General features: G+C 44.6%; 1 protein-coding gene across 1 annotated transcript; it reads right to left on the bottom strand.

Annotated features, from left to right (window-relative positions):
• Nucleotides 1-3,209: 3,209 nt before the first annotated feature.
• On the bottom strand, nt 3,210-27,283 carry orc2 (origin recognition complex, subunit 2). Its single transcript, XM_084139736.1, has 17 exons — nt 27,129-27,283; nt 26,416-26,486; nt 26,207-26,332; nt 25,485-25,574; nt 24,474-24,557; nt 20,027-20,052; nt 19,875-19,932; nt 18,353-18,561; nt 13,756-13,854; nt 12,690-12,799; nt 12,037-12,169; nt 8,567-8,663; nt 7,902-8,048; nt 7,400-7,571; nt 4,208-4,269; nt 3,829-3,947; nt 3,210-3,750 (listed from the first exon to the last, which is right to left on the bottom strand). The coding sequence occupies exons 2-17, from the start codon at nt 26,483-26,485 to the stop codon at nt 3,667-3,669; spliced, it is 1,686 nt and encodes a 561-aa protein (XP_083995862.1). The 5' UTR covers nt 26,486; nt 27,129-27,283; the 3' UTR covers nt 3,210-3,666.
• Between the last annotated feature and the right edge of the window lie 410 nt (nt 27,284-27,693).

The following is a 27,693-nucleotide window of genomic DNA, read 5'->3' as shown; positions in this document are numbered from 1 at the left end:
AAAAGGGATTCAGTAGGCTGCATAGATTTCATGACTAGAAGCTCAAAAGACGAAAACGCTGTCAAATGTAAAAAAAAAAAAAATTTACATTTCCTGTTGTAAATGTTAGCAACACCTCCACCTTTGCGGGATGCGCGGGGGATATGGTCACTAGTGTAACCAGGAGGAGAGGCCTCATTTAACACAGTCAATTCATCAGGCAGGAGCCATGTTTCAGTCAGGTCAATCACATCAAGATTATGATCAGTGATTAGTTCATTGACTATGATGCCTTGGAAGAGAGGGATCTAACATTAAGTAACCCTATTTTTAGATGTGAGATATTATCACAATCTCTTTCAATAATGACTGGAATGGAGGAGGTCTTTTCCAGTGAGATTGCTAAGGCGAACCCCGCCATGTTTAGTTTTGCCCAACCTAGATCGAGGCACAGACACGGTCTCAATGGGGAAAGCTGAGCTGACTACACTGAGTGTGCTAGTGGCAGACTCCACTAAGCTGGCCGGCTGGCTAACAGCCTGCTGCCTGGCCTGCACCCTGTCTCATTGGGGAGGCCAACAGCCTGCTGCCTGGCCTGCACCCTGTCTCATTGGGCTGGCTAACAGCCTGCTGCTTGGCCTGCACCCTGTCTCATTGGGCTGGCTAACAGCCTGCTGCCTGGCCTGCACCCTGTCTCATTGGGCTGGCTAACAGCCTGCTGCCTGGCCTGCACCCTGTCTCATTGGGCTGGCTAACAGCCTGCTGCCTGGCCTGCACCCTGTCTCATTGGGCTGGCTAACAGCCTGCTGCCTGGCCTGCACCCTGTATCATTGGGCTGGCTAACAGCCTGCTGCCTGGCCTGCACCCTGTCTCATTGGGCTGGCTAACAGCCTGCTGCCTGGCCTGCACCCTGTCTCATTGTGGAGCTAGAGGAGTTAGAGCCCTGTCTATGTTGGTAGATAAGATGAGAGCACCCCTCCAGCTAGGATGGAGTCCATCACTCCTCAGCAGCCCAGGCTTGGTCCTGTAACACCCCTCCAGCTAGGATGGAGTCCATCACTCCTCAGCAGGCCAGGCTTGGTCCTGTAACACCCCTCCATCTAGGATGGAGTCCATCACTCCTCAGCAGGCCAGGCTTGGTCCTGTAGCACCCCTCCAGCTAGGATGGAGTCCATCACTCCTCAGCAGGCCAGGCTTGGTCCTGTAGCACCCCTCCAGCTAGGATGGAGTCCATCACTCCTCAGCAGGCCAGGCTTGGTCCTGTAGCACCCCTCCAGCTAGGATGGAGTCCATCACTCCTCAGCAGCCCAGGCTTGGTCCTGTAACACCCCTCCAGCTAGGATGGAGTCCATCACTCCTCAGCAGGCCAGGCTTGGTCCTGTAGCACCCCTCCAGCTAGGATGGAGTCCATCACTCCTCAGCAGGCCAGGCTTGGTCCTGTAGCACCCCTCCAGCTAGGATGGAGTCCGTCACTCCTCAGCAGGCCAGGCTTGGTCCTGTAGCACCCCTCCAGCTAGGATGGAGTCCATCACTCCTCAGCAGGCCAGGCCAGGCTTGGTCCTGTAGCACCCCTCCAGCTAGGATGGAGTCCATCACTCCTCAGCAGGCCAGGCTTGGTCCTGTAACACCCCTCCAGCTAGGATGGAGTCCATCACTCCTCAGCAGGCCAGGCTTGGTCCTGTAGCACCCCTCCAGCTAGGATGGAGTCCATCACTCCTCAGCAGGCCAGGCTTGGTCCTGTAGCACCCCTCCAGCTAGGATGGAGTCCATCACTCCTCAGCAGGCCAGGCTTGGTCCTGTAGCACCCCTCCAGCTAGGATGGAGTCCATCACTCAGCAGCCTACAAAAATACGTAATTACTATCGATCTCTATTCATTGACCAATAGAGAGAAACAATTTCTACAATTTTACTGAGTCACAGTTCTAATAAGGAAATCAGTCAGTTTAACTAAATTCCTTAGGCTCTAATCTATGACTTTCAAGACTGGGCAGGGGCACAGCCATGGGTGGGCCTGGGAGGGCATAGGCCCACCCACTGGGGAGCCAGGCCCAGCCAATCAGAATGAGTTTTTCCCCACAAAAGGCCTTTTTTTATTACCGACATACTCCTCAGTTTCATCAGCTGTCCAGGTGGCTGGTCTCAGATGATCCCGCAGATGAAGAAGCCGGATGTGGAGGTCCTGGGCTGGCGTGGTTACATGTGGTCTGCAGTTGTGAGGCCGGTTGGACGTACTGCCAAATTCTCTAAAACAACGTTCGAGGCGGCTTATGGTAGCGAAATGAACATTCAATTCTCTGGCAACAGCTCTGGTGGACATTCCTGCAGTCAGCATGCCAATTGCACGCTCACTCAAAACTTGAGACATATGTGGCATTGTGTTGTGTGACAAAACTGCACATTTTAGAGTGGCCTTTTATTGTCCCCAGCACAAGGTGCACCTGTGTAATGATCATGCCGTTTAATCAGCTTCTTGATATGCCACACCTGTCAGGTGGATGGATTATCTTGGCAAAGGAGAAATGCTCAATAATAGGGATGTAAACACATTTGTGCACAAAATTTGAGAGAAATAAGCTTTCTGTGTGTATGGAACATTTCTGGGGTCTTTTATTTCAGCTCCATGAAACCAACCACTTTCCCGGTTGTGTTTATATTTTTGTTCAGTATAGTAATGGGGTCTTTTTACAGTACCGTCTTTGCTAAAACTGCTTCTCCAATAGAAATCCCCAATTAGGCGATGTCATGGCGACATTGGCTAGCAAAGTTCATGCGTAGAAACGTGTCATCCTGTCTGACGCCGAACTGCAGGCCGTCAAATCAAAGATACTCCTTCAATATGAAGTTGACTTTCACGAAAATGAAAACGTGTCAGTTTGTCACTTTCATGAGGTTGGAGTAATAACGTTTAACTACTTAAGACATTGACTCCAATCTAGATTGTGCCTTTAGATGTCGAGAAAATTAACTAAGGAACCATTTTTCACTAATCTCATTGATTCTCAAACCTGGTCTGTTGGGTCCGTTTCGCAAAGCGTTCCCGGAAGTCTCACGATGTTGCTCCTCTGGGTTGAGAAACTCTGGTCTGTCTCATAGAAATTAGGTGATGGGCCGAAGTCATAAAACCAGCACGTTGCTTTCTATATTCTCTACCAGCACGTATTCGGTCTGCCTTTTCTTAAATCAGAGTGAATTTTCGCTAACTGCTTTGTGTAAATAAAGATACTGAAATGCAAAAATATTTTTTACTGAATGTGAAGAGTTGACAATTCATACAACAGTTTAGACATAGACAACAGTGTGTCTGTAGGTTCAGTAAACAACAGAGCTACAGCTTTTCAAAGAGGTGGTCAATGACAAGACTAAGCAACAGTCATCACAAACACACACAGGGAATGTGTCCATCCGCCGCACTGAAAAGGCCAGGTCAAAGCAACATTGTGGGAATTTACTTTGGCCTAAAGAGAGCAGATGAAGCTAGCTACAGGCAGTGGTCCCTCTGGTAATTAGCTAACACCAATGTGATAAGGGCCATGTGCTGAGCTAGGATCAGGTTGTCCCTGTAATCTTAATCATTATGATCTAAAATAAAATACGACTCCCAGTTCTCTAACCCTCGGAGGCCCAGTACTCTTCGTTTCAATGGAAGTGACAAAGATGGAACATGCTGGCTGCTCCTCCCCTCTCCTCACTCTACTTCCTCTTTCTCCAGGAAGTCAGTCAGCGTGCTGGTCTCCACAGCAACCAACAGGTACTCAACCCCATCAGCACCCTGAGGGATCATAGGAAAAGGAGTCAGTTTCAGTTTGTAGCAGTGTGTGTGTGTGTGTGTGTGTGTGTGTGTGTGTACCTTCCGTGTGCGGATGAGTTTGTGGTCTCTGAACTCTGTGAGCTGGGTCCGCAGTGTGAGGTCAGAGTTCACCAGGAAGGCTTCCCGACAACGCTGGTAGAAGTCCTGGAACGACAAGCCTACACACACGTTAAAACAATCACTCTGAAAGGGTTGTAGGAGGGGGTTGAGGTTGTGTGTGTGTGTGTGTAGTGTGTGGTGTGTGGTGTGTGGTGTGTGTGTGTGTGGTGTGTGTGTGGTGTGTGGTGTGTGGTGTGTGTGTGGTGTGTGGTGTGTGTGTGTGGTGTGTGGTGTGTGTGTGTGGTGTGTGGTGTGTGTGTGTGGTGTGTGGTGTGTGTGTGTGTGTGTGGTGTGTGGTGTGTGTGTGTGGTGTTTGTACCTGTGTATGAAGAGTTGTCTTTGTTCTCCAGTTGGAATTCCACCAGCAGTTTAAAGATGCCCCTGTAGACCAATCACACAATACCATTAGAATCAAATCACACGTTATCCAATCACACAATACCATTAGAATCAAATCACACGTTATCCAATCACACAATACCATTAGAATCAAATCACACGTTATCCAATCACACAATACCATTAGAATCAAATCACACGTTATCCAATCACACAATACCATTAGAATCAAATCACACGTTATCCAATCACACAATACCATTAGAATCAAATCACACGTTATCCAATCACACAATACCATTAGAATCAAATCACACGTTATCCAATCACACAATACCATTAGAATCAAATCACACGTTATCCAATCACACAATACCATTAGAATCAAATCACACGTTATCCAATCACACAATACCATTAGAATCAAATCACACGTTATCCAATCACACAATACCATTAGAATCAAATCACACGTTATCCAATCACACAATACCATTAGAATCAAATCACACGTTATCCAATCACACAATACCATTAGAATCAAATCACACGTTATCCAATCACACAATACCATTAGAATCAAATCACACGTTATCCAATCACACAATACCATTAGAATCAAATCACACGTTATCCAATCACACAATACCATTAGAATCAAATCACACGTTATCCAATCACACAATACCATTAGAATCAAATCACACGTTATCCAATCACACAATACCATTAGAATCAAATCACACGTTATCCAATCACACAATACCATTAGAATCAAATCACACGTTATCCAATCACACAATACCATTAGAATCAAATCACACGTTATCCAATCACACAATACCATTAGAATCAAATCACACGTTATCCAATCACACAATACCATTAGAATCAAATCACACGTTATCCAATCACACAATACCATTAGAATCAAATCACACGTTATCCAATCACACAATACCATTAGAATCAAATCACACGTTATCCAATCACACAATACCATTAGAATCAAATCACACGTTATCCAATCACACAATACCATTAGAATCAAATCACACGTTATCCAATCACACAATACCATTAGAATCAAATCACACGTTATCCAATCACACAATACCATTAGAATCAAATCACACGTTATCCAATCACACAATACCATTAGAATCAAATCACACGTTATCCAATCACACAATACCATTAGAATCAAATCACACGTTATCCAATCACACAATACCATTAGAATCAAATCACACGTTATCCAATCACACAATACCATTAGAATCAAATCACACGTTATCCAATCACACAATACCATTAGAATCAAATCACACGTTATCCAATCACACAATACCATTAGAATCAAATCACACGTTATCCAATCACACAATACCATTAGAATCAAATCACACGTTATCCAATCACACAATACCATTAGAATCAAATCACACGTTATCCAATCACACAATACCATTAGAATCAAATCACACGTTATCCAATCACACAATACCATTAGAATCAAATCACACGTTATCCAATCACACAATACCATTAGAATCAAATCACACGTTATCCAATCACACAATACCATTAGAATCAAATCACACGTTATCCAATCACACAATACCATTAGAATCAAATCACACGTTATCCAATCACACAATACCATTAGAATCAAATCACACGTTATCCAATCACACAATACCATTAGAATCAAATCACACGTTATCCAATCACACATTACCATTAGAATCAAATCACACGTTATCCAATCACACAATACCATTAGAATCAAATCACACGTTATCCAATCACACAATACCATTAGAATCAAATCACACGTTATCCAATCACACAATACCATTAGAATCAAATCACACGTTATCCAATCACACAATACCATTAGAATCAAATCACACGTTATCCAATCACACAATACCATTAGAATCAAATCACACGTTATCCAATCACACAATACCATTAGAATCAAATCACACGTTATCCAATCACACAATACCATTAGAATCAAATCACACGTTATCCAATCACACAATACCATTAGAATCAAATCAAACGTTATCCAAACATCACAATACAGAAAAACAAATGCTGCGATAACGTGTTGTGTACCTGGTGTTAGCTGCAGTGTGTGTACCTGGTGTTAGCTGCAGTGTGTGTACCTGGCGTTAGCTGTAGTGTGTGTACCTGGCGTTAGCTGCAGTGTGTGTACCTGGTGTTAGCTGTAACGCGTTAGCTGCAGTGTGTGTACCTGGCGTTAGCTGCAGTGTGTGTACCTGGCGTTAGCTGCAGTGTGTGTACCTGGCGTTAGCTGCAGTGTGTGTACCTGGTGTTAGCTGTAACGCGTTAGCTGCAGTGTGTGTACCTGGTGTTAGCTGTAGTGTGTGTACCTGGTGTTAGCTGCAGTGTGTGTACCTGGTGTTAGCTGTAACGCGTTAGCTGTAGTGTGTGTACCTGGTGTTAGCTGCAGTGTGTGTACCTGGTGTTAGCTGTAACGCGTTAGCTGCAGTGTGTGTACCTGGTGTTAGCTGCAGTGTGTGTACCTGGTGTTAGCTGTAGTGTGTGTACCTGGTGTTAGCTGCAGTGTGTGTACCTGGTGTTAGCTGTAACGCGTTAGCTGCAGTGTGTGTACCTGGTGTTAGCTGCAGTGTGTGTACCTGGTGTTAGCTGTAACGCGTTAGCTGCAGTGTGTGTACCTGGCGTTAGCTGTAGTGTGTGTACCTGGCGTTAGCAGCAAGGCGTTAGCTGTAGTGTGTGTACCTGGTGTTAGCTGTAACGCGTTAGCTGCAGTGTGTGTACCTGGTGTTAGCTGTAGTGTGTGTACCTGGTGTTAGCCATAAGGTGTTAGCTGTAGTGTGTGTACCTGGTGTTAGCTGCAGTGTGTGTACCTGGTGTTAGCTGCAGTGTGTGTACCTGGTGTTAGCTGCAGTGTGTTTGTACCTGGCGTTAGCCGTAGCGTGCGCACCTGCCGTTAGCCGTAGCGTGCGCACCTGCCGTTAGCCGTAGCGTGCGCACCTGCCGTTAGCCGTAGCGTGCGCACCTGCCGTTAGCTGTAAGACGTTAGCTGTAGTGTGTGTACCTGGTGTTAGCCGTAAGGCTGCGTAGGACGTGTGCGTACCTGGCGTTAGCCGTAAAGCTGCGTAGGACGTGTGCGTACCTGGCGTTAGCCGTAAGGCTGCGTAGGACGTGTGTGAGGGAGGAGAGGGCGAGGGCTCCAGTCTGTTGAACCAGGAGAGAGTTCTCATAGGACGTCTCCTCCACATAGTGCTGGAAACACACACACTCCCACCACAACCAGTTAAACTGACTCAGCTTACACTGGTCCCACACTGCAGGGAGACACACACACACACACACACACACACACACACACACACACACACACACACACACACACACACACACACACACACACACACACACACACACACACACACACACACACACACACACACACACACACACACACACACACACACACACACACACACACACACACACACACACACACACACACACACACACACACACACACACAACCAGTTAAACTGACTCAGCTTACACTGGTCCCACCTTCATATACACTACATCTGTCGTAAGACCCTTTAATGCAGGACAAATGGGAGGTACAAAAACTAAAGTCACACAATGTACCGTACCGAGCGGTGCGTTGATGTGGTCGATGGAGGCGACAAGGTGCAGGTTGGGTAGTGAGGCCAGTTGGCCCAGTGCATTCTGGGTCCTCTCTCCGCGGAGCATGGGACCGTCAATGTTGTGGATCAACAGGTACACATGGAGGTCCGGCTCTGATGACACACGTCAGAGATACAGACACTTCAGATGGACACACACACACAGGTCAACGTTTTACACACGGGTCCATGCATGTTGTGGGTCAACGTTTTACACACGGGTCCATGCATGTTGTGGATCAACGTTTTACACACACGGGTCCATGCATGTTGTGGATCAACGTTTTACACACACGGGTCCATGCATGTTGTGGATCAACGTTTTACACACACGGGTCCATGCATGTTGTGGATCAACGTTTTACACACACGGGTCCATGCATGTTGTGGATCAACGTTTTACACACGGGTCCATGCATGTTGTGGATCAACGTCTACACACACGGGTCCATGCATGTTGTGGATCAACGTTTTACACACACGGGTCCATGCATGTTGTGGATCAACGTTTTACACACACGGGTCCATGCATGTTGTGGATCAACGTTTTACACACACGGGTCCATGCATGTTGTGGATCAACGTTTTACACACACGGGTCCATGCATGTTGTGGATCAACGTTTTACACACGTTCTCTGAGGGTGGTGGTGATGTACTGTAGTTGGTCAGCAGGGTTCCGGAACGTTCCTTGGTGTTCTAGAAGCTCTGCAGACAGAGCAGTCAGGATCTACAGGAAGGGAGGAGACAATCAGAGGGGTGGAGGGTTGTGTACAGGTGTGTGTGTGTGTGTGTGTGTGTGTGTACAGTGCCTTGCAAAAGTATTCATCCCCCTTCACGTTTTTCCTATTTTGTTTCATTACAACCTGTAATTTAAATTGATTTTTATTTGGATTTCATGTAATGGACATACACAAAATAGTCCGAATTGGTGAAGTGAAATGAAAAAAATGCTTCAAAAAATAAATAACGGAAAAGTGGTGCGTGCATATGTATTCACCCTCTTTGCTATGAAGCCCCTAAATAAGATCTGGTGCAACCAATTACCTTCAGAAGTCACATAATTAGTTAAATAAAGTCCACCTGTGTGCAATGATCTGTCACATGATCTCAGTATATACAGTGGGGAGAACAAGTATTTGATACACTGCCGATTTTGCAGGTTTTCCTACTTACAAAGCATGTAGAGGTCTGTCATTTTTATCATAGGTACACTTCAACTATGAGAGACGGAATCTAAAACAAAAATCCAGAAAAATCACATTGTTTGATTTTTAAGTAATTAATTTGCATTTTATTGCATGACATAAGTATTTGATACATCAGAAAAGCAGAACTTGATATTTGGTACAGAAACCTGTGTTTGCAATTACAGAGATCATACGTTTCCTGTAGGTCTTGACCAGGTTTGCACACACTGCAGCAGGGATTTTGGCCCACTCCTCCATACAGACCTTCTCCAGATCCTTCAGGTTTCGGGGCTGTCGCTGGGCAATACGGACTTTCAGCTCCCTCCAAAGATTTTCTATTGGGTTCAGGTCTGGAGACTGGCTAGGCCACTCCAGGACCTTGAGATGCTTCTTACGGAGCCACTCCTTAGTTGCCCTGGCTGTGTGTTTCGGGTCGTTGTCATGCTGGAAGACCCAGCCACGACCCATCTTCAATGCTCTTACTGAGGGAAGGAGGTTGATGGCCCCATCCATCCTCCCCTCAATACGGTGCAGTCGTCCTGTCCCCTTTGCAGAAAAGCATCCCCAAAGAATGATGTTTCCACCTCCATGCTTCACGGTTGGGATGGTGTTCTTGGGGTTGTACTCATCCTTCTTCTTCCTCCAAACATGGCAAGTGGAGTTTAGACCAAAAACCTCTATTTTTGTCTCATCAGACCACATGACCTTCTCCCATTCCTCCTCTGGATCATCCAGATGGTCATTGGCAAACTTCAGACGGGCCTGGACATGTGCTGGCTTGAGCAGGGGGACCTTGCGTGCACTGCAGGATTTTAATCCATGACGGCGTAGTGTGTTACTAATGGTTTTCTTTGAGACTGTGGTCCCAGCTCTCTTCAGGTCATTGACCAGGTCCTGCCGTGTAGTTCTGGGCTGATCCCTCACCTTCCTCGATCATTGATGCCCCACAAGGTGAGATCTTGCATGGAGCCCCAGACCGAGGGTGATTGACCGTCATCTTGAACTTCTTCCATTTTCTAATAATTGCGCCAACAGTTGTTGCCTTCTCACCAAGCTGCTTGCCTATTGTCCTGTAGCCCATCCCAACCTTGTGCAGGTCTACAATTTTATCCCTGATGTCCTTACACAGCTCTCTGGTCTTGGCCATTGTGGAGAGGTTGGAGTCTGTTTGATTGAGTGTGTGGACAGGTGTCTTTTATACAGGTAACGAGTTCAAACAGGTGCAGTTAATACAGGTAATGAGTGGAGGGCAGGAGGGCTTCTTAAAGAAAAACTAACAGGTCTGTGAGAGCCAGAATTCTTACTGGTTGGTAGGTGATCAAATACTTATGTCATGCAATAAAATGCAAATGAATTACTTAAAAATCATACAATCTGGATTTTTGTTTTAGATTCCGTCTCTCACAGTTGAAGTGTACCTATGATACAAATTACAGACCTCTACATGCTTTGTAAGTAGGAAAACCTGCAAAATTGTCAGTGTATCAAATACTTGTTCTCCCCACTGTATACACACACACCTGTTCTGGAAGGCCCCAGAGTCTGCAACACCACTAAGCAAGGGGCACCACCAAGCAAGTGGCACCATGAAGACCAAGGAGCTCTCCAAACAGGTCAGGGACAAAGTTGTGGAGAAGTACAGATCAGGGTTGGGTTATAAAAAAATCGGAAACTTTGAACATCCCACGGAGGACCATTAAATCCATTATAAAAAAATTGAAAGAATATGACACCACAACAAACCTGCCAAGAGAGGGCCGCCCACCAAAACTCACAGACCAGGCAAGGAGGGCATTAATCAGAGGCAACAAAGAGACCAAAGATAACCCTGAAGGAGCTGCAAAGCTCCACAGCGGAGATTGGAATATCTGTCCATAGGACAACTTTAAGCCGTACACTCCACAGAGCTGGGCTTTAGGGAAGAGTGGCCAGAAAAAAAGCCATTGCTTAAAGAAAATAATAAGCAAACACGTTTGGTGTTCGCCAAAAGCCATGTGGGAGACTCCCCAAACATATGGAAGAAGGTACTCTGGTCACATGAGACTAAAACTGAGCTTTTTGGCCATCTAGGAAAACGCTATGTCTGGCGCAAACCCAACACCCCGAGAACACCATCCCCACAGTGAAGCATGGTGGTGGCAGCATCATGCTGTGGGGATGTTTTTAATCGGCAGAGACTGGGAAACTGGTCAGAAATGAAGGAATGATGGATGGCGCTAATACAGGGACATTCTTGAGGGAAACCTGTTTCAGTCTTCCAGAGATTTGAGACTGGGACGGAGGTTCACCTTCCAGCAGGACAATGACCCTAAGCATACTGCTAAAGCAACACTCGAGTGGTTTAAGGGGAAACATTTAAATGTCTTGGAATGGCCTAGTCAAAGCCCAGACCTCAATCCAATTGAGAATCTGTGGTATGACTTAAAGATTGCTGCACACCAGCGGAACCCATCCAACTTGAAGGAGCTGGAGCAGTTTTGCCTTGAAGAATGGGCAACAATCCCAGTGGCTAGATGTGCCAAGCTTATAGAGACATGCCCCAAGAGACTTGAAGCTGTAATTGCTGCAAAAGGTGGCTCTACAAGGTATTGACTTTGAGGGGGTGAATAGTTATGCACGCTCAAGTTTTTTTTTTGGTCTTATTTCTTGTTTGTTTCACCCCAAAAAATATTTTGCATCTTCAAAGTGGTAGGCATGTTGTGCAAATCAAATGATACAAACCCCCCCAAAAAATCCATTTTAATTCCAGGTTGTAAGGCAACAAAGTAGGAAAAATGCCAAGGGGGGGGGGGGGGGGGGTGAATACTTTCGCAAGCCACTGTACAGATGTTTGTGTGTACAGGTGTGTGTGTGTGTGTGTGTGTGTGTGTGTGTGTGTGTGTGTGTGTGTGTGTAGGTGTGTTTTATACTGACTGATTTGAGAGTGATGGAAGGGAAGAATCCGTTGATAACCAGGTGCATCTCCTGACAGAGCAGGGCCACTCTGAACTCCTCTAGTAAAGCCTTCTTACTGCCCAGCCCGTACAGTAACACACTGTAGCCCAGTCTGCAGTAACACACACACACACACACACACATCTAGTAACACACTGTAGCCCAGTCTGCAGTAACACACACACACACACACACACACACACACACATCTAGTAACACACTGTAGCCCAGCCTGCAGTAACACACACACACACACACACACACACACACACACACACACACACACACACACACACACACACACACACACATCTAGTAACACACTGTAGCCCAGCCTGCAGTAACACACACACACACACATCTAGTAACACACTGTAGCCCAGCCTGCAGTAACACACACACTGTTTAGCCAGACAGCGTACGTAGCCGTTGCCATAGTGTATAATGATATGACAGGTCCATACGTATCCGTTGCCATAGTGTATAATGATATGACAGGTCCATACGTAGCCGTTGCCATAGTGTATAATGATATGACAGGTCCATACGTATCCGTTGCCATAGTGTATAATGATATGACAGGTCCATACGTATCCGTTGCCATAGTGTATAATGATATAACAGGTCCTTACTGTAGCTGCAGCATCCACTTGTTAAAGTGTTTATGGTAACTGGAGTGGAGCTTCTCAATCTCTGAAGAATAACACGACTGTTTCCCTTCTAACAGACGGAACAATGTCTCCTACACACAAGACATGAGATTAATGTGGTTTACAAGCTTCCATACATCTCCTAGGGGTGAGTACTCACCTGGTCTAGGTTAGGGGTGAGTACTCACCTGGTCTAGGTTAGGGGTGAGTACTCACCTGGTCTAGGTTAGGGGTGAGTACTCACCTGGTCTAGGTTAGGTTAGGGGTGAGTACTCACCCGGTCTAGGTTAGTTTAGGGGTGAGTACTCACCCGGTCTAGGTTAGTTTAGGGGTGAGTACTCACCCGGTCTAGGTTAGTTTAGGGGTGAGTACTCACCCGGTCTAGGTTAGTTTAGGGGTGAGTACTCACCCGGTCTAGGTTAGGTTAGGGGTGAGTACTCACCCGGTCTAGGTTAGTTTAGGGGTGAGTACTCACCCTGTCTAGGTTAGGTTAGGGGTGAGTACTCACCCGTCTAGGTTAGGTTAGGGGTGAGTACTCACCTGGTCTAGGTTAGGTTAGGGGTGAGTACTCACCCGGTCTAGGTTAGTTTAGGGGTGAGTACTCACCCGGTCTAGGTTAGGGGTGAGTACTCACCCGGTCTAGGTTAGGTTAGGGGTGAGTACTCACCCGGTCTAGGTTAGTTTAGGGGTGAGTACTCACCCGGTCTAGGTTAGGTTAGGGGTGAGTACTCACCCGGTCTAGGTTAGGGGTGAGTACTCACCTGGTCAAGGTTAGTTTAGGGGTGAGTACTCACCCGGTCTAGGTTAGGTTAGGGGTGAGTACTCACCCGGTCTAGGTTAGGGGTGAGTACTCACCTGGTCTAGGTTAGTTTAGGGGTGAGTACTCACCCGGTCTAGGTTAGGTTAGGGGTGAGTACTCACCCGGTCTAGGTTAGGTTAGGGGTGAGTACTCACCCGGTCTAGGTTAGGTTAGGGGTGAGTACTCACCCGGTCTAGGTTAGGTTAGGGGTGAGTACTCACCCGGTCTAGGTTAGGTGTGTGTACTCACCCGGTCAAGTTTCGGTGTGTGTAGGCGCTGCAGGGTTCGGTCTGATGTCAGGACTTTAGAACTGCCGTGAGCCTCAAAGTATTCCTCTACCAGACTGGGCTACAAACGAGAGAACAATGTCACACAAGACATGCCACCAGAGGTCTCTTCACAGTCCCCATGCATACCCCACAAGACATGCCACCAGAGGTCTCTTCACAGTCCCCATGTCCAGAACAGACTATGGGAGGCGCACAGTACTACACTCAACAAAGAAAAAAAAAAAAAAGTGTTGGTCTCATGTTTCATGAGCTGAAATAAAAGATCCCAGAAATGTTCCATACACACAAAATGCATTTCTCTCACATTTTGTGCACAAATTTGTTTACATCCCTGTTAGTTTGTATTTCTCATTTGCCAAGATAATCCATCCACCTGACAGGTGTGGCATATCAAGAAGCTGATTAAACAGCATGATCATTACACAGGTGCACCTTGTGCTGGGGACAATAAAAGGCCACTAAAATGTGTAGTTTTGTCACTCAACAAAATGCCACAGGAGTCTCAAGTTGAGGGAGCATGCTAACTGCAGGAATGTCCACCAGCGCTACTGCCAGATAATTTAATGTTCATTTCTCTACCATAAGCCCCTTCCAACGTTGTTTTCGAGAATGTGGCAGTACGTCCAACCGGCCTCACAACCGCATACCATGTGTATGGCGTCAGCAGCTTGCTGATGTCAACGTTGTGAACAGATGGTGGTGGCGGGGTTATGGTATGGGCAGCCATAAGTTACAGACAACAAACACAATTGCATTTTGTCGATGGCACTTTGAATGCACAGAGATACCATGACGAGATCCTGAGGCCCATAGTCGTGCCATTCATCCGCCGCCATCACCTCATGTTTCAGACCCTTTGCTATGAGACTCGGAATTGAGCTCAGGTGCATCCTGTTTCATTTGACCATCCTTGAGATGTTTCTACAACTTGATTGTATTTTTGTATTTTGTATTTATTAAGGATCTCCATTAGCATTACTCTTCCTGGGGTCCTGTAACATTAAGGCAGTTATATACAATTAAAAATATTACATGACATTATATTTCATAACACTTTATCCAATACATTTACATTTACATTTACATTTTAGTCATTTAGCAGACGCTCTTATCCAGAGCGACTTACAGGAGCAATTAGGGTTAAGTGCCTTGCTCAAGGCCACTACTCCACTATCACATATTTGCAATACAACATCCATGTGTACGTGTGTGTAGAGTGAGTGTCTATATGTATGTTTGTATTTTTACCTGTTTTTTAATCTGATTTTACTGCTTGCATCAGTTACCTGATGTGGAATAGAGTTCCATGTAGTCATGGCTCTATGTAGTACTGTGCGCCTCCCATAGTCCGTTCTGGACTTGGGGACTGTGAAGAGACCTCTGGCATGTCTTGTGCGGTATGCACGTCGACACCTCTGTTGTATCAATATGCTTTGACCATGACAGTCTACAATCCAGGGTTACTCCAAGCAGTTTAGTCACCTCAACTTGCTCAATTTCCACATTATTCATTACGAGATGTAATTGAGGTTTAGTGAATGATTTGTCCCAAATACAATGCTTTCAGTTTTTGAAATACTTAGGATTAATTTATTCCTTGCCACCCACTCAGAAACTAACTGCAGCTCTTTGTTAAGTGTTACAGTCATTTCAGTCGCTGTAGTAGCTGACGTGTATATTGTTGAGTCATCCACATACATAGACACACTGGCTTTACTCGTTAGTAAAGATTGAAAAAAGTAAGGGGCCTAGACAGCTGCCCTGGGGAATTCCTGATTCTACCTGGATTATGTTGGAGAGGCTTCCATTAAAGAACACCCTCTGTGTTCTGTTAGACAGGTAACTCTTTATCCACAATATAGCAGGGGGTGTAAAGCCATAACACATACGTTTTTCCAGCAACAGACTATGATCGATAATGTCAAAAGACACACTGAAGTCTAACAAAACAGCCCCCCCAATCTTTTTATCATCAATTTCTCTCAGCCAATCATCAGTCATTTGTGTAAGTGCTGTGCTTGTTGAATGTCCTTCCCTATAAGCGTGCTGAAAGTCTTGTCAATTTGTTTACAGTAAAATAGCATTTTATTTGGTTTATTAAGGGTTGGTAACAGGCTGATTGGTCGGCTATTTGAGCCAGTAAAGGGGGCTTTACTATTCTTGGGTAACAGAGTGGCTTTTGCTTCCCTCCAGGCCTGAGGGCACACACTTTCTAGTAGGCTTAAATTGAAGCTATGGCAAATAGGAGTAGCAATATCGTCCGCTATTATCCTCAGCAATTTTCCATCCAAGTTGTCAGACCCCGGTGGCTTGTCATTGTTGATCGACAATAATACTTTTTTCACCTCTTCCACACTTTACAGAATTCAAAATTACAATGCTTGTCTTTCATAATTTGGTCAGATATACTTGGATGTGTAGTGTCAGCACTTGTTGCTGGCATGTCATGCCTTAGTTTGCTAACCTTGTCAATGAAAAAGGTATTAAAGTAGTTGGCAATATCTGTTGGTTTTGTGATGAATGAGCCATCTGATTCAATGAAAGATGGAGCTGAGTTTGCCTTTTTTCCCAAAATTGTATTTAAGGTGCTCCAAAGCTTTTTACTATCATTCTTTATGTAATTTATCCTTGTTTCATAGTGTAGTTTCTTGTTCTTTTTATTCAGTTTAGTCACATGATTTCTCAATTTGCAATACGTTTGCCAATCGGTTGTACAGCCAGACTTATTTGCCATCTCTTTTGCCTCATCCCTCTCAACCATACCATTTTTCAGTTCCTCATCAATCCAAGGGGATTTCACAGTTTTTACAGTCATTTCCTTAATGGGTGCATGCTTATTAGTAACTGGAATAAGCAATTTCTTAAATGTGTCAAGTGCAGCATCTGGTTGCTCATCATTACACACCACGGACCAACATACATTATTTACATCAACAACATAGGAATCACTACAAAACTTATTGTATGACCTCTTATACACAATATTAGGCCCAGCCTTTAGAACTTTGGTTTTCCTAGATATGGCTACTATATTGTGATCACTACATCCGATGGATTTGGATACTGCTTTCAAACAAATCTCTGCAGCATTAGTAAAGATGTGATCAATACATGTTGATGATTTAATTCCTGTATTGTTTGTAACTACCCTGGTAGGTTGACTGATAACCTGAACCAGGTTGCAGGCACTGGTTACAGTTTGAAGCTTTCTCTTGAGTGGGCAGCTTGATGACAGCCAGTCAATATTTAAAATCACCCAGAAAGTAGCCATATCTAGGAAAACCAAAGCTCTAAAGGCTGGGCCTAATATTGTGTATAAGAGGTCATACAATACGTTTTGTAGTGATTCCTATGTTGTTGATGTAAAGAATATATGTTGGTCTGTGGTGTGTAATGACTTGTTAGACTTCAGTGTGTCTTTTGACATTATCGATCATAGTCTGCTGGTGGAAAAACGTATGTGTTATGGCTTTACACCCCCTGCTATATTATGGATAAAGAGTTACCTGTCTAACAGAACACAGAGGGTGTTCTTTAATGGAAGCCTCTCCAACATAATCCAGGTAGAATCAGGAATTCCCCAGGGCAGCTGTCTAGGCCCCTTACTTTTTTCAATCTTTACTAACGACATGCCACTGGCTTTGAGTAAAGCCAGTGTGTCTATGTATGTGGATGACTCAACACTATACACGTCAGCTACTACAGCGACTGAAATGACTGCAACACTTAACAAAGAGCTGCAGTTAGTTTTGGAATGAGTATGAAGGAATAAATTAGTCCTAAATATTTCCAAAACTAAAAGCATTATATTTGGGACAAATCATTCACTAAACCCTAAACCTCAACTACATCTCATAATGAATAATGTGGAAATTGAGCAAGTTGAGGAGACTAAACTGCTTGGAATATCCTGGGATTGTAAACTGTCATGGTCAAAACATAATGATACAACAGTAGCTAAGATGGGGAGAAGTCTGTCCATAATAAAGCGCAGCTCTGCCTTCTTAACAGCACTATCAACAGGGCAGGTCCTACAGGCCCTAGTTTGGTCACACCTGGACTACTGTTCAGTGGACTATGGGAGGTGCACAGTACCACATAGAGCCATGACTACATGGAACTCTATTCCACATCAGGTAATTGATGCAAGCAGTAGAATCAGATTTTTAAAAAAACAGGTAAAAATACACCTTATGGAACAGCGGGGACTGTGAAGAGACACACACACAGGTACAGACACATGCATTCATTATGATATTGTTGTATGGTGGTATTATACATTTTGTATTGTAGATATGTAGTGGTGTAATAATATTATATGGATGTACTGTTTTATATTTTGTTATGTGTAATTGAAGTGCTTTAATATGGTTGGTCCACAGGAAGAGTAGTAATGGGGATCCCTAATAAATACAAATAAAGAATCTTGCCGCTGCCAGTGGCTAGTGTCTGCCTGGCTGGCTGGCTGACCTGGCTGGGTGGTTCTGGGGCGGTCTGCCTGGCTGGCTGACTGACCTGGCTGGGTGGTTCTGGGGCGGTCTTGGCCGCTGACTGACCTGGCTGGGTGGTTCTGGGGCGGTCTTGCTCTTCTTGGCAGGCGTCTTATAGAGAGCTGTGGCTGGAAGCTTACTGAGTGTGCTGGACTCTGACTCCTCCTCCTCTCCCTTCACATGCTCCTCCTCTCCCTTCCCATCTTCATCATCATCATCCTCTCCAGAGTCAGAGGGAGAGAGCTCGCTGTCGCTGTCAGACCTCAGGCTGGGAGCTAAAACAACAGACAGACAACAGACAGACAACAGACAGACAGAACTAGGTTTAATACACTGAACAAAAATAGAAACCCAACCATTTAAAAGATTTACAGTTCATATCAGGAAATAAGTCAATTTAAATAAATTCATTAGGCCCTAATCTATGAATTTCACATGACTGGGAATAATATAATAATAATAATAAGCCATTTAGCAGACGCTTTTATCCAAAGCGACTTACAGTCATACAGAGATGCATCTGTTGGTCACAGATACCTTTTAAAAAAAGTAGGGGCGTGGAACAGAAAACCAGTCAGTATCTGGTGTGACCGCCATTTGCCTCATGCAGCGTGACACATATCCTTCGCATAGAGTTGAGCAGGCTGTTGATTGTGGCCTGTGGAATGTTGTCCCACTCCTCTTCAATGGCTGTGCAAGGTTGCTGGATATTGGCGGGAACTGGAACACGCGATTGTACACGTCGATCCAGAGCATCCCAAACATGCTCAATGGATGACATGTCTGGTGAGTATGCAGGCCATGGAAGAACTGGGACATTTTCAGCTTCCAGGAATTGTGCACAGATCCTTGCATTATCATGGTGAAACATGAGGTGATGGCGGCGGATGAATGGCACGACTATGGGCCTCAGGATCTCATCACAGTATCTCTGTGTATTCAAATTGCCATCGATAAAATGCAATTGTGTTAGTTGTCCGTAGCTTTTGCCTGCCCACACCTTAACCCAACCGTAGGGCACTCTGTTCACAACGTTGACATCAGCAAACCGCTCGCCCACACGACGTCATACGGCCAATTTCTCTAAAACAATGTTGGAGGCGGCTTATGGTAGAGAAATTAACATTCAATTCTATGGCAGCAGCTCTGCTGGACATTCCTGTAGTCAGCATGCCAATTACACCCTCCCTCAAAACTTGAGACTCCTGTAATATTGTGTTGTGTGGCAAAACTGCACATTTTAGTGGACTTTTATTGTCCCCAGCACAAGGTGCACCTATGTAATGATAACGCTGTTTAATCAGCTTCTTGATATGCCACACCTGTCAGGTGGATGGATTATCTTGGCAAATGAGAAATGCTCACTAACAGTGATGTAAACTAGTTTGTGCACAAAATGTGAGAGAAATAAGCTTTTTTGTGCGTATGGAACATTTTCTGAGATCTTTTATTTCAGCTCATGAAACATGGGACCAACACTTTACATGTTGCGTTTATATTTTTGTTCAGTATAGCTACGGCTGAAAGATTTGATTGAATGTCCCAAACATTTATTTACAACGTCAGTAGCCGATTGTTTGTTTCTCACCTGAGAGTCTCTTCCTGAGTCTGTGGGGCGTTGTGGAAACAAACTGCCCCTTCCTGCCCTGAGAGGAAACAGGAAGTAACACAGGTCACAGCTCAGTACGGGCACCAAGTCAGGTGACAACTGGCTCTACATCGGTTATCTCCAATACTCACCTTCTGAGGAGTCTCACTCGAATGCTCTAGAGACAGGGAGAACATGAGACAAAATGGAGACAACATCATCCACTTGATCATACATTTGGATAAAGAGATATATACAGTGAGGGAAAAAAGTATTTGATCCCCTGCTGATTTTGTACATTTGCCCACTGACAAAGACATGATCAGTCTATAATTTTAATGGTAGGTTTATTTGAACAGTGAGAGACAGAACAACAACAAAAAGATCCAGAAAAACTTATTTGCATTTTAATGAGGGAAATAAGTATTTGACCCCTCTGCAAAACATAACTTAGTACTTGGTGGCAAAACCCTTGTTGGCAATCACAGAGGTCAGACGTTTCTTGTAGTTGGCCACCAGGTTTGCACACATCTCAGGAGGGATTTTGTCCCACTCCTCTTTGCAGATCTTCTCCAAGTCATTAAGGTTTCAAGGCTTACGTTTGGCAACTCGAACCTTCAGCTCCCTCCACAGATTTTCTATGGGATTAAGGTCTGGAGACTGGCTAGGCCACTCCAGGACCTTAATGTGCTTCTTCTTGAGCCACTCCTTTGTTGCCTTGGCCGTGTGTTTTGGGTCATTGTCATGCTGGAATACCCATCCACGACCCATTTTCAATGCCCTGGCTGAGGGAAGGAGGTTCTCACCCAAGATTTGACGGTACATGGCCCCGTCCATCATCCCTTTGATGCGGTGAAGATGTCCTGTCCCCATCACGTCGTAGTGTGTTACCAATTGTTTTCTTGGTGACTATGGTCCCAGCTGCCTTGAGATCATTGACAAGATCCTCCCGTGTAGTTCTGGGCTGATTCCTCACCGTTCTCATGATCATTGCAACTCCACGAGGTGAGATCTTGCATGGAGCCCCAGGCCGAGGGAGATTGACAGTTCTTTTGTGTTTCTTCCATTTGCGAATAATCGCACCAACTGTTGTCACCTTCTCACCAAGCTGCTTGGCGATGGTCTTGTAGCCCATTCCAGCCTTGTGTAGGTCTACAAGCATAGTTCCCGCTCAGCCCAGTCAAAACTGTTCGCTGCTCTGGCACCCCAATGGTGGAACAAGCTCCCTCACGACGCCAGGACAGCGGAGTCACTCACCACCTTCCGGAGACATTTGAAACCCCACCTCTTTAAGGAATACCTGGGATAGGATAAAGTAATCCTTCTACCCCCCCCCCCCCCCCCCAAAAAAAAAGAAAAAAAAAAAAGAAAAAAAAAATACATTGTAAAGTGGTTATAGAAAAAAAAAATACATTGTAAAGTGGTTATCCCACTGCCTGTAAGGTGAATGCACCTATTTGTAAATCGCTCTGGATAAGAGCGTCTGCTAAATGACGTAAATGTAAATGTAAATGTACAATCTTGTCCCTGACATCCTTGGAGAGCTCTTTGGTCTTGGCCATGGTGGAGAGTTTGGAATCTGATTGATTGATTGCTTCTGTGGACAGGTGTCTTTTATACAGGTAACAAACTGAGATTAGGAGCACTCCCTTTAAGAGTGTGCTCCTAATCTCAGCTCGTTACCTGTATAAAAGACACCTGGGAGCCAGAAATCTTTCTGATTGAGAGGGGGTCATATACTTATTTCCCTCATTAAAATGCAAATCAATTTATAACATTTTTGACATGCGTTTTTCTGGATTTTGTTGTTGTTATTCTGTCTCTCACTGTTCAAATAAAACTACCATTAAAATTATAGACTGATCATTTCTTTGTCAGTGGGCAAACGTACAAAATCAGCAGGGGGCCAAATACTTTTTTCCCTTCACTGTATATGTATGTATGTATGTATGTATGTATGTATGTATGTATGTATGTATGTATATATATATATAGAGAGAGAGAGATAGAATGTATGCACTCACTAACTGGATAAGAGCGTCTGCTAAATGACTAAAATGTAAATGTAAAATGATATATATATATATATATATATATATATATATATATATATATAGAGATAGAGATATACAGTGGGGAGAACAAGTATTTGATACACTGCCGATTTTGCAGGTTTTCCTACTTACAAAGCATGTAGAGGTCTGTAATTTTTATCACAGGTACACTTCAACTGTGAGAGACGGAATCTAAAACAAAAATCCAGAAAATCACATTGTATGATTATTAAGTAATTAATTTGCATTTTATTGCATGACATAAGTATTTGATCACCTACCAACCAGTAAGAATTCCGGCTCTCACAGACCTGTTAGTTTTTCTTTAAGATGCCCTTCTGTTCTCCACTCATTACCTGTATTAACTGCACCTGTTTGAACTCGTTACCTGTATAAAAGACACCTGTCCACACACTCAATCAAACAGACTCCAACCTCTCCACAATGGCCAAGACCAGAGAGCTGTGTAAGGACATCAGGGATAAAATTGTAGACCTGCACAAGGCTGGGATGGGCTACAGGACAATAGGCAAGCAGCTTGGTGAGAAGGCAACAACTGTTGGCGCAATTATTAGAAAATGGAAGAAGTTCAAGATGACGGTCAATCACCCTCGGTCTGGGGCTCCATGCAAGATCTCACCTCGTGGGGCATCAATGATCATGAGGAAGGTGAGGGATCAGCCCAGACCTACACGGCAGGACCTGGTCAATGACCAGAAGAGAGCTGGGACCACAGTCTCAAAGAAAACCATTAGTAACACACTACGCCGTCATGGATTAAAATCCTGCAGTGCACGCAAGGTCCCCCTGCTCAAGCCAGCGCATGTCCAGGCCCGTCTGAAGTTTGCCAATGACCATCTGGATGATCCAGAGGAGGAATGGGAGAAGGTCATGTGGTCTGATGAGACAAAAATAGAGCTTTTTGGTCTAAACTCCACTCACCGTGTTTGGAGGAAGAAGAAGGATGAGTACAACCCCAAGAACACCATCCCAACCGTGAAGCATGGAGGTGGAAACATCATTCTTTGGGGATGCTTTTCTGCAAAGGGGACAGGACGACTGCACCGTATTGAGGGGAGGATGGATGGGGCCATGTATCGCGAGATCTTTGCCAACAACCTCCTTCCCTCAGTAAGAGCATTGAAGATGGGTCGTGGCTGGGTCTTCCAGCATGACAACGACCCGAAACACACAGCCAGGGCAACTAAGGAGTGGCTCCGTAAGAAGCATCTCAAGGTCCTGGAGTGGCCTAGCCAGTCTCCAGACCTGAACCCAATAGAACATCTTTGGAGGGAGCTGAAAGTCCGTATTGCCCAGCGACAGCCACGAAACCTGAAGGATCTGGAGAAGGTCTGTATGGAGGAGTGGGCCAAAATCCCTGCTGCAGTGTGTGCAAACCTGGTCAAGACCTACAGGAAACATATGATCTCTGTAATTGCAAACAAAGGTTTCTGTACCAAATATTAAGTTCTGCTTTTCTGATGTATCAAATACTTATGTCATGCAATAAAATGCAAATTAATTACTTAAAAATCATACAATGTGATTTTCTGGATTTTTGTTTTAGATTCCGTCTCTCACAGTTGAAGTGTACCTATGATAAAAATTACAGACCTCTACATGCTTTGTAAGTAGGAAAACCTGCAAAATCGGCAGTGTATCAAATACTTGTTCTCCCCACTGTATATATAGAGAGAGAGATATATAGAGAGAGATATACAGTGGGGGAAAAAAGTATTTAGTATTTGTAGATATATAGAGCGATAGATAGGATAGATAGAGATATAGATCTATAGAGCGATAGATAGGATAGAGAGAGATATAGATCTATAGAGCGATAGATAGGATAGAGAGATATATAGATCTATAGAGCGATAGATAGGATAGAGAGAGATATAGAGCGATAGATAGGATAGAGAGAGATATAGATCTATAGAGCGATAGAGATATAGATCTATAGAGCGATAGATAGGATAGAGAGATATAGATCTATAGAGCGATAGATAGGATAGAGAGAGATATAGATCTATAGAGCGATAGATAGGATAGATAGAGATATAGTTCTATAGAGCGATAGATAGGATAGAGAGAGATATAGATCTATAGAGCGATAGATAGGATAGAGAGATATAGATCTATAGAGCGATAGATAGGATAGAGAGAGATATAGATCTATAGAGCGATAGATAGGATAGATAGAGATATAGATCTATAGAGCGATAGATAGGATAGATAGAGATATAGATCTATAGAGCGATAGATAGGATAGATAGAGATATAGATCTATAGAGCGATAGATAGGATAGAGAGATATAGATCTATAGAGCGATAGATAGGATAGATAGAGAGAGATATAGATCTATAGAGCGATAGATAGGATAGAGAGATATAGATCTATAGAGTGATAGATAGGATAGAGAGAGATATAGATCTATAGAGCGATAGATAGGATAGAGAGAGATATAGATATATAGAGCGATAGATAGGATAGATAGAGGATGAGGATGAGAGAAAGGGAAGGACGATGGATGAAAGAGGGACTCACTGCAGCCATTGTGGGCGGGGCCAGAAGGGTCAGGGGTCGTTCTGAAGGTCACACTCCTCGCTGGGGTACGAGCCAGCTCAGTCGCTACACACACACACACACACACACACACACACACTAGTTCTTACTCTACAAGCCAGAGAGAGAGAGAAAGAGAGACCAGAGAGGAAGAGGAGAAGCGAGCGGGTTTACCCTGCCCAAAATCTGTCCATGAAAATAAGATAACGAAGTGAGGGATTTTTGTATGGGACTTATCTGATCTAATAGAAATCAAATCAAATTTTATTGGTCACATGCGCCGAATACAACAGGTGCAGACATTACAGTGAAATGCTTACTTACAGCCCTTAACCAACAGTGCATTTATTTTTAACAAAAAAATAAAAAATAAAACAACAAAAAAAGCGTTGAGAAAAAAAAAGAGCAGAAGTAAAATAAAATAACAGTAGGGAGGCTATATATACAGGGGGGTACCGTTGCAGAGTCAATGTGCGGGGGCACCGGCTAGTTGAGGTAGTTGAAGTAATATGTACATGTGGGTAGAGTTAAAGTGACTATGCATAAATAATTAACAGAGTAGCAGCAGCGTAAAAAGGATGGGGGGGGCAGTGCAAATAGTCTGGGTAGCCATGATTAGCTGTTCAGGAGTCTTATGGCTTGGGGGTAGAAGCTGTTTAGAAGCCTCTTGGACCTAGACTTGGCACTCCGGTACCGCTTGCCGTGCGGTAGCAGAGAGAACAGTCTATGACTAGGGTGGCTGGAGTCTTTGACAATTTTGAGGGCCTTGGTATTGGTTAGGTTGTTACAAATGTACTGATATAAGTGGCCTTTCGGTAACTTTGGAAAAAACTACTTTATAGGAGTTGTGCCTGTTGTTCACACACCTATCTGACCTCATTGGCTAGAATGGTCCCACCTGATCTCGCCTCCTCTCGACTGGCTTCCATCTTTGAGGACATGCATTTCCATTGTTAGAGCGGTCACTATGTTATAATGTTTGGGGAGACTTACCCTTCTGGGTCATCCTGTTGGAGCGTTTAACCGTCTGAAAGGTGAACACTGATGCTCCTCCTACTGCTGCTACAGACTCCTCCCCCTCTTCTGCACACACACAGACAGGACACACAGTCAGACAGGATACACACGTACACAGTCAGACAGGACACACAGTCAGACAGGACACACAGTCAGACAGGACACACAGTCAGACAGGACACACAGTCAGACAGGACACACACATACACAGTCAGACAGGACACACAGTCAGACAGGACACACAGTCAGACAGGACACACAGTCAGACAGGACACACAGTCAGACAGGATACACAGTCAGACAGGATACACAGTCAGACAGGATACACACATACACAGTCAGACAGGATACACACATACACAGTCAGACAGGATACACACATACACAGTCAGACAGGATACACACATACACAGTCAGACAGGATACACACGTACACAGTCAGACAGGATACACACGTACACAGTCAGACAGGACACACAGTCAGACAGGACACACAGTCAGACAGGACACACAGTCAGACAGGACACACAGTCAGACAGGATACACACATACACAGTCAGACAGGACACACAGTCAGACAGGACACACAGTCAGACAGGATACACACATACACAGTCAGACAGGATACACACATACACAGTCAGTAGGGCTGTTCACCAAGTTTTGTTGATGACAGACAGACAGACCGAGACACACACCGTCAGTTCCGAGGGCCTGGACATAGTGCAGTTCACTAAGGTCTGCTTCCTCCTCTCTACCGCTCCCCACCGCATCACTCCTCAGAGTCACCAAACTCTGCATACTGCTGTGGCTGCCCCGCACGCCTACACACAGCAAAATCAACAGATCAGTGAGTCAGCAGTGTGTGTATGGGTCTTTGTGATGGTGTGTGTGATCGGACTCCTACCTTCTTGTTTGTCCACTATGTGTTCCAGTGCGTCTCCATCTCCCACAAACCTCACCTCCAATACACTCATTCTGCACAGAAACACATGTTCATCACCACCACCACCACTGTCATGCTGATGCACACCTTCATCATCATCATCATCATCACTACCTACAACACTCATATGGTGCTTTCAAGACAACTGGGAACTCGGGAAAAAAAACGAGTTCAAATAATGAAGTCAGTGATCTTAAAGTCGGCGCTCTAGAATGATGCTGCGTTCAGAACAACTGGAAACTCGGAAAATGGGAACCCAGAAATCTCCGACTTCAGTGCGTTCAAAACAACTGGGAACTCGAAATAAAACGAGCTCCGACTGGGAAAAATCATTTTGAACGGTCATCCAACTCGGAATCTCGGGCCTCTTTCTAGAGCTCCGACTTTCCGACCTGAAGATCACTGACGTCATGATTTGCCCTCGTATTTTTCCGAGTTCCCAGATGTCTTGAAATCACCATGAGGCCCGAGTTCCCGACTTGAAATTCCGAGTTGGATGTTGAGTTGTCTTGAACGCACTGAAGTTGGAGATTTCCGAGTTCCCAGATGTTTTGAACGCGGCAATATTACACAGAAACATGCGTGCACACCACCACTACTACTGCTACTACTAACGTAACTAGCTATCGTTAGCTAGCTAATGTAAAAATATGCAACGAGAAGCAGGGACTTGCCTGGCTGCTGTTTTATCTACCCGTCAAGCGCACGTTTGTAGAAGACACAACTATCAAAAAGGACCAATATTAGCTACAACACTAAGTAAAGTTAGAAACTTCTACAAAGTGCGTGCAGTCTGAAAGATCTTTGACAAATTTCCGCCCGCAAGTTTTTAAACCACGTGTTGAGTCAAAGGTCGTTGGTTTACTTTAGACCAATCAGAAGGCAGGATTCTGTAGAACATCACTTCCCAAGACGCTTCGCGCTCAGCTGCACCAGAGATACTTCAGAAAGGAGAAGGGGTGGTCGAGGGGAAGGGGTGGAGAAGGGTCGAGGGGAAGGGGATGAAGGGTCGAGGGGAAGGGGTGGAGAAGGGGTGGTCGAGGGAAGATGCGCTGTGAGGCCCGGAGTTGAGATGGCGGAAGCAGAAGTGTTGTTTGAAGATGAAAAAAGCACATTTACATTTACATTTACGTCATTTAGCAGACGCTCTTATCCAGAGCGACTTACAAATTGGACATTGATTACAGTTATTGACAAAGATAAGTGGACAACGGTGAAGTCCAAGAATGTAACAAAAAG

This window comes from Coregonus lavaretus (genome assembly GCF_964263955.1).
Source record: "Coregonus lavaretus genome assembly, chromosome: 23".
NCBI lineage: Eukaryota > Metazoa > Chordata > Actinopteri > Salmoniformes > Salmonidae > Coregonus > Coregonus lavaretus.
The sequence above is the reverse complement of the archived record's forward strand: the minus strand, read 5'-3'. Positions and strand labels throughout refer to the sequence as shown.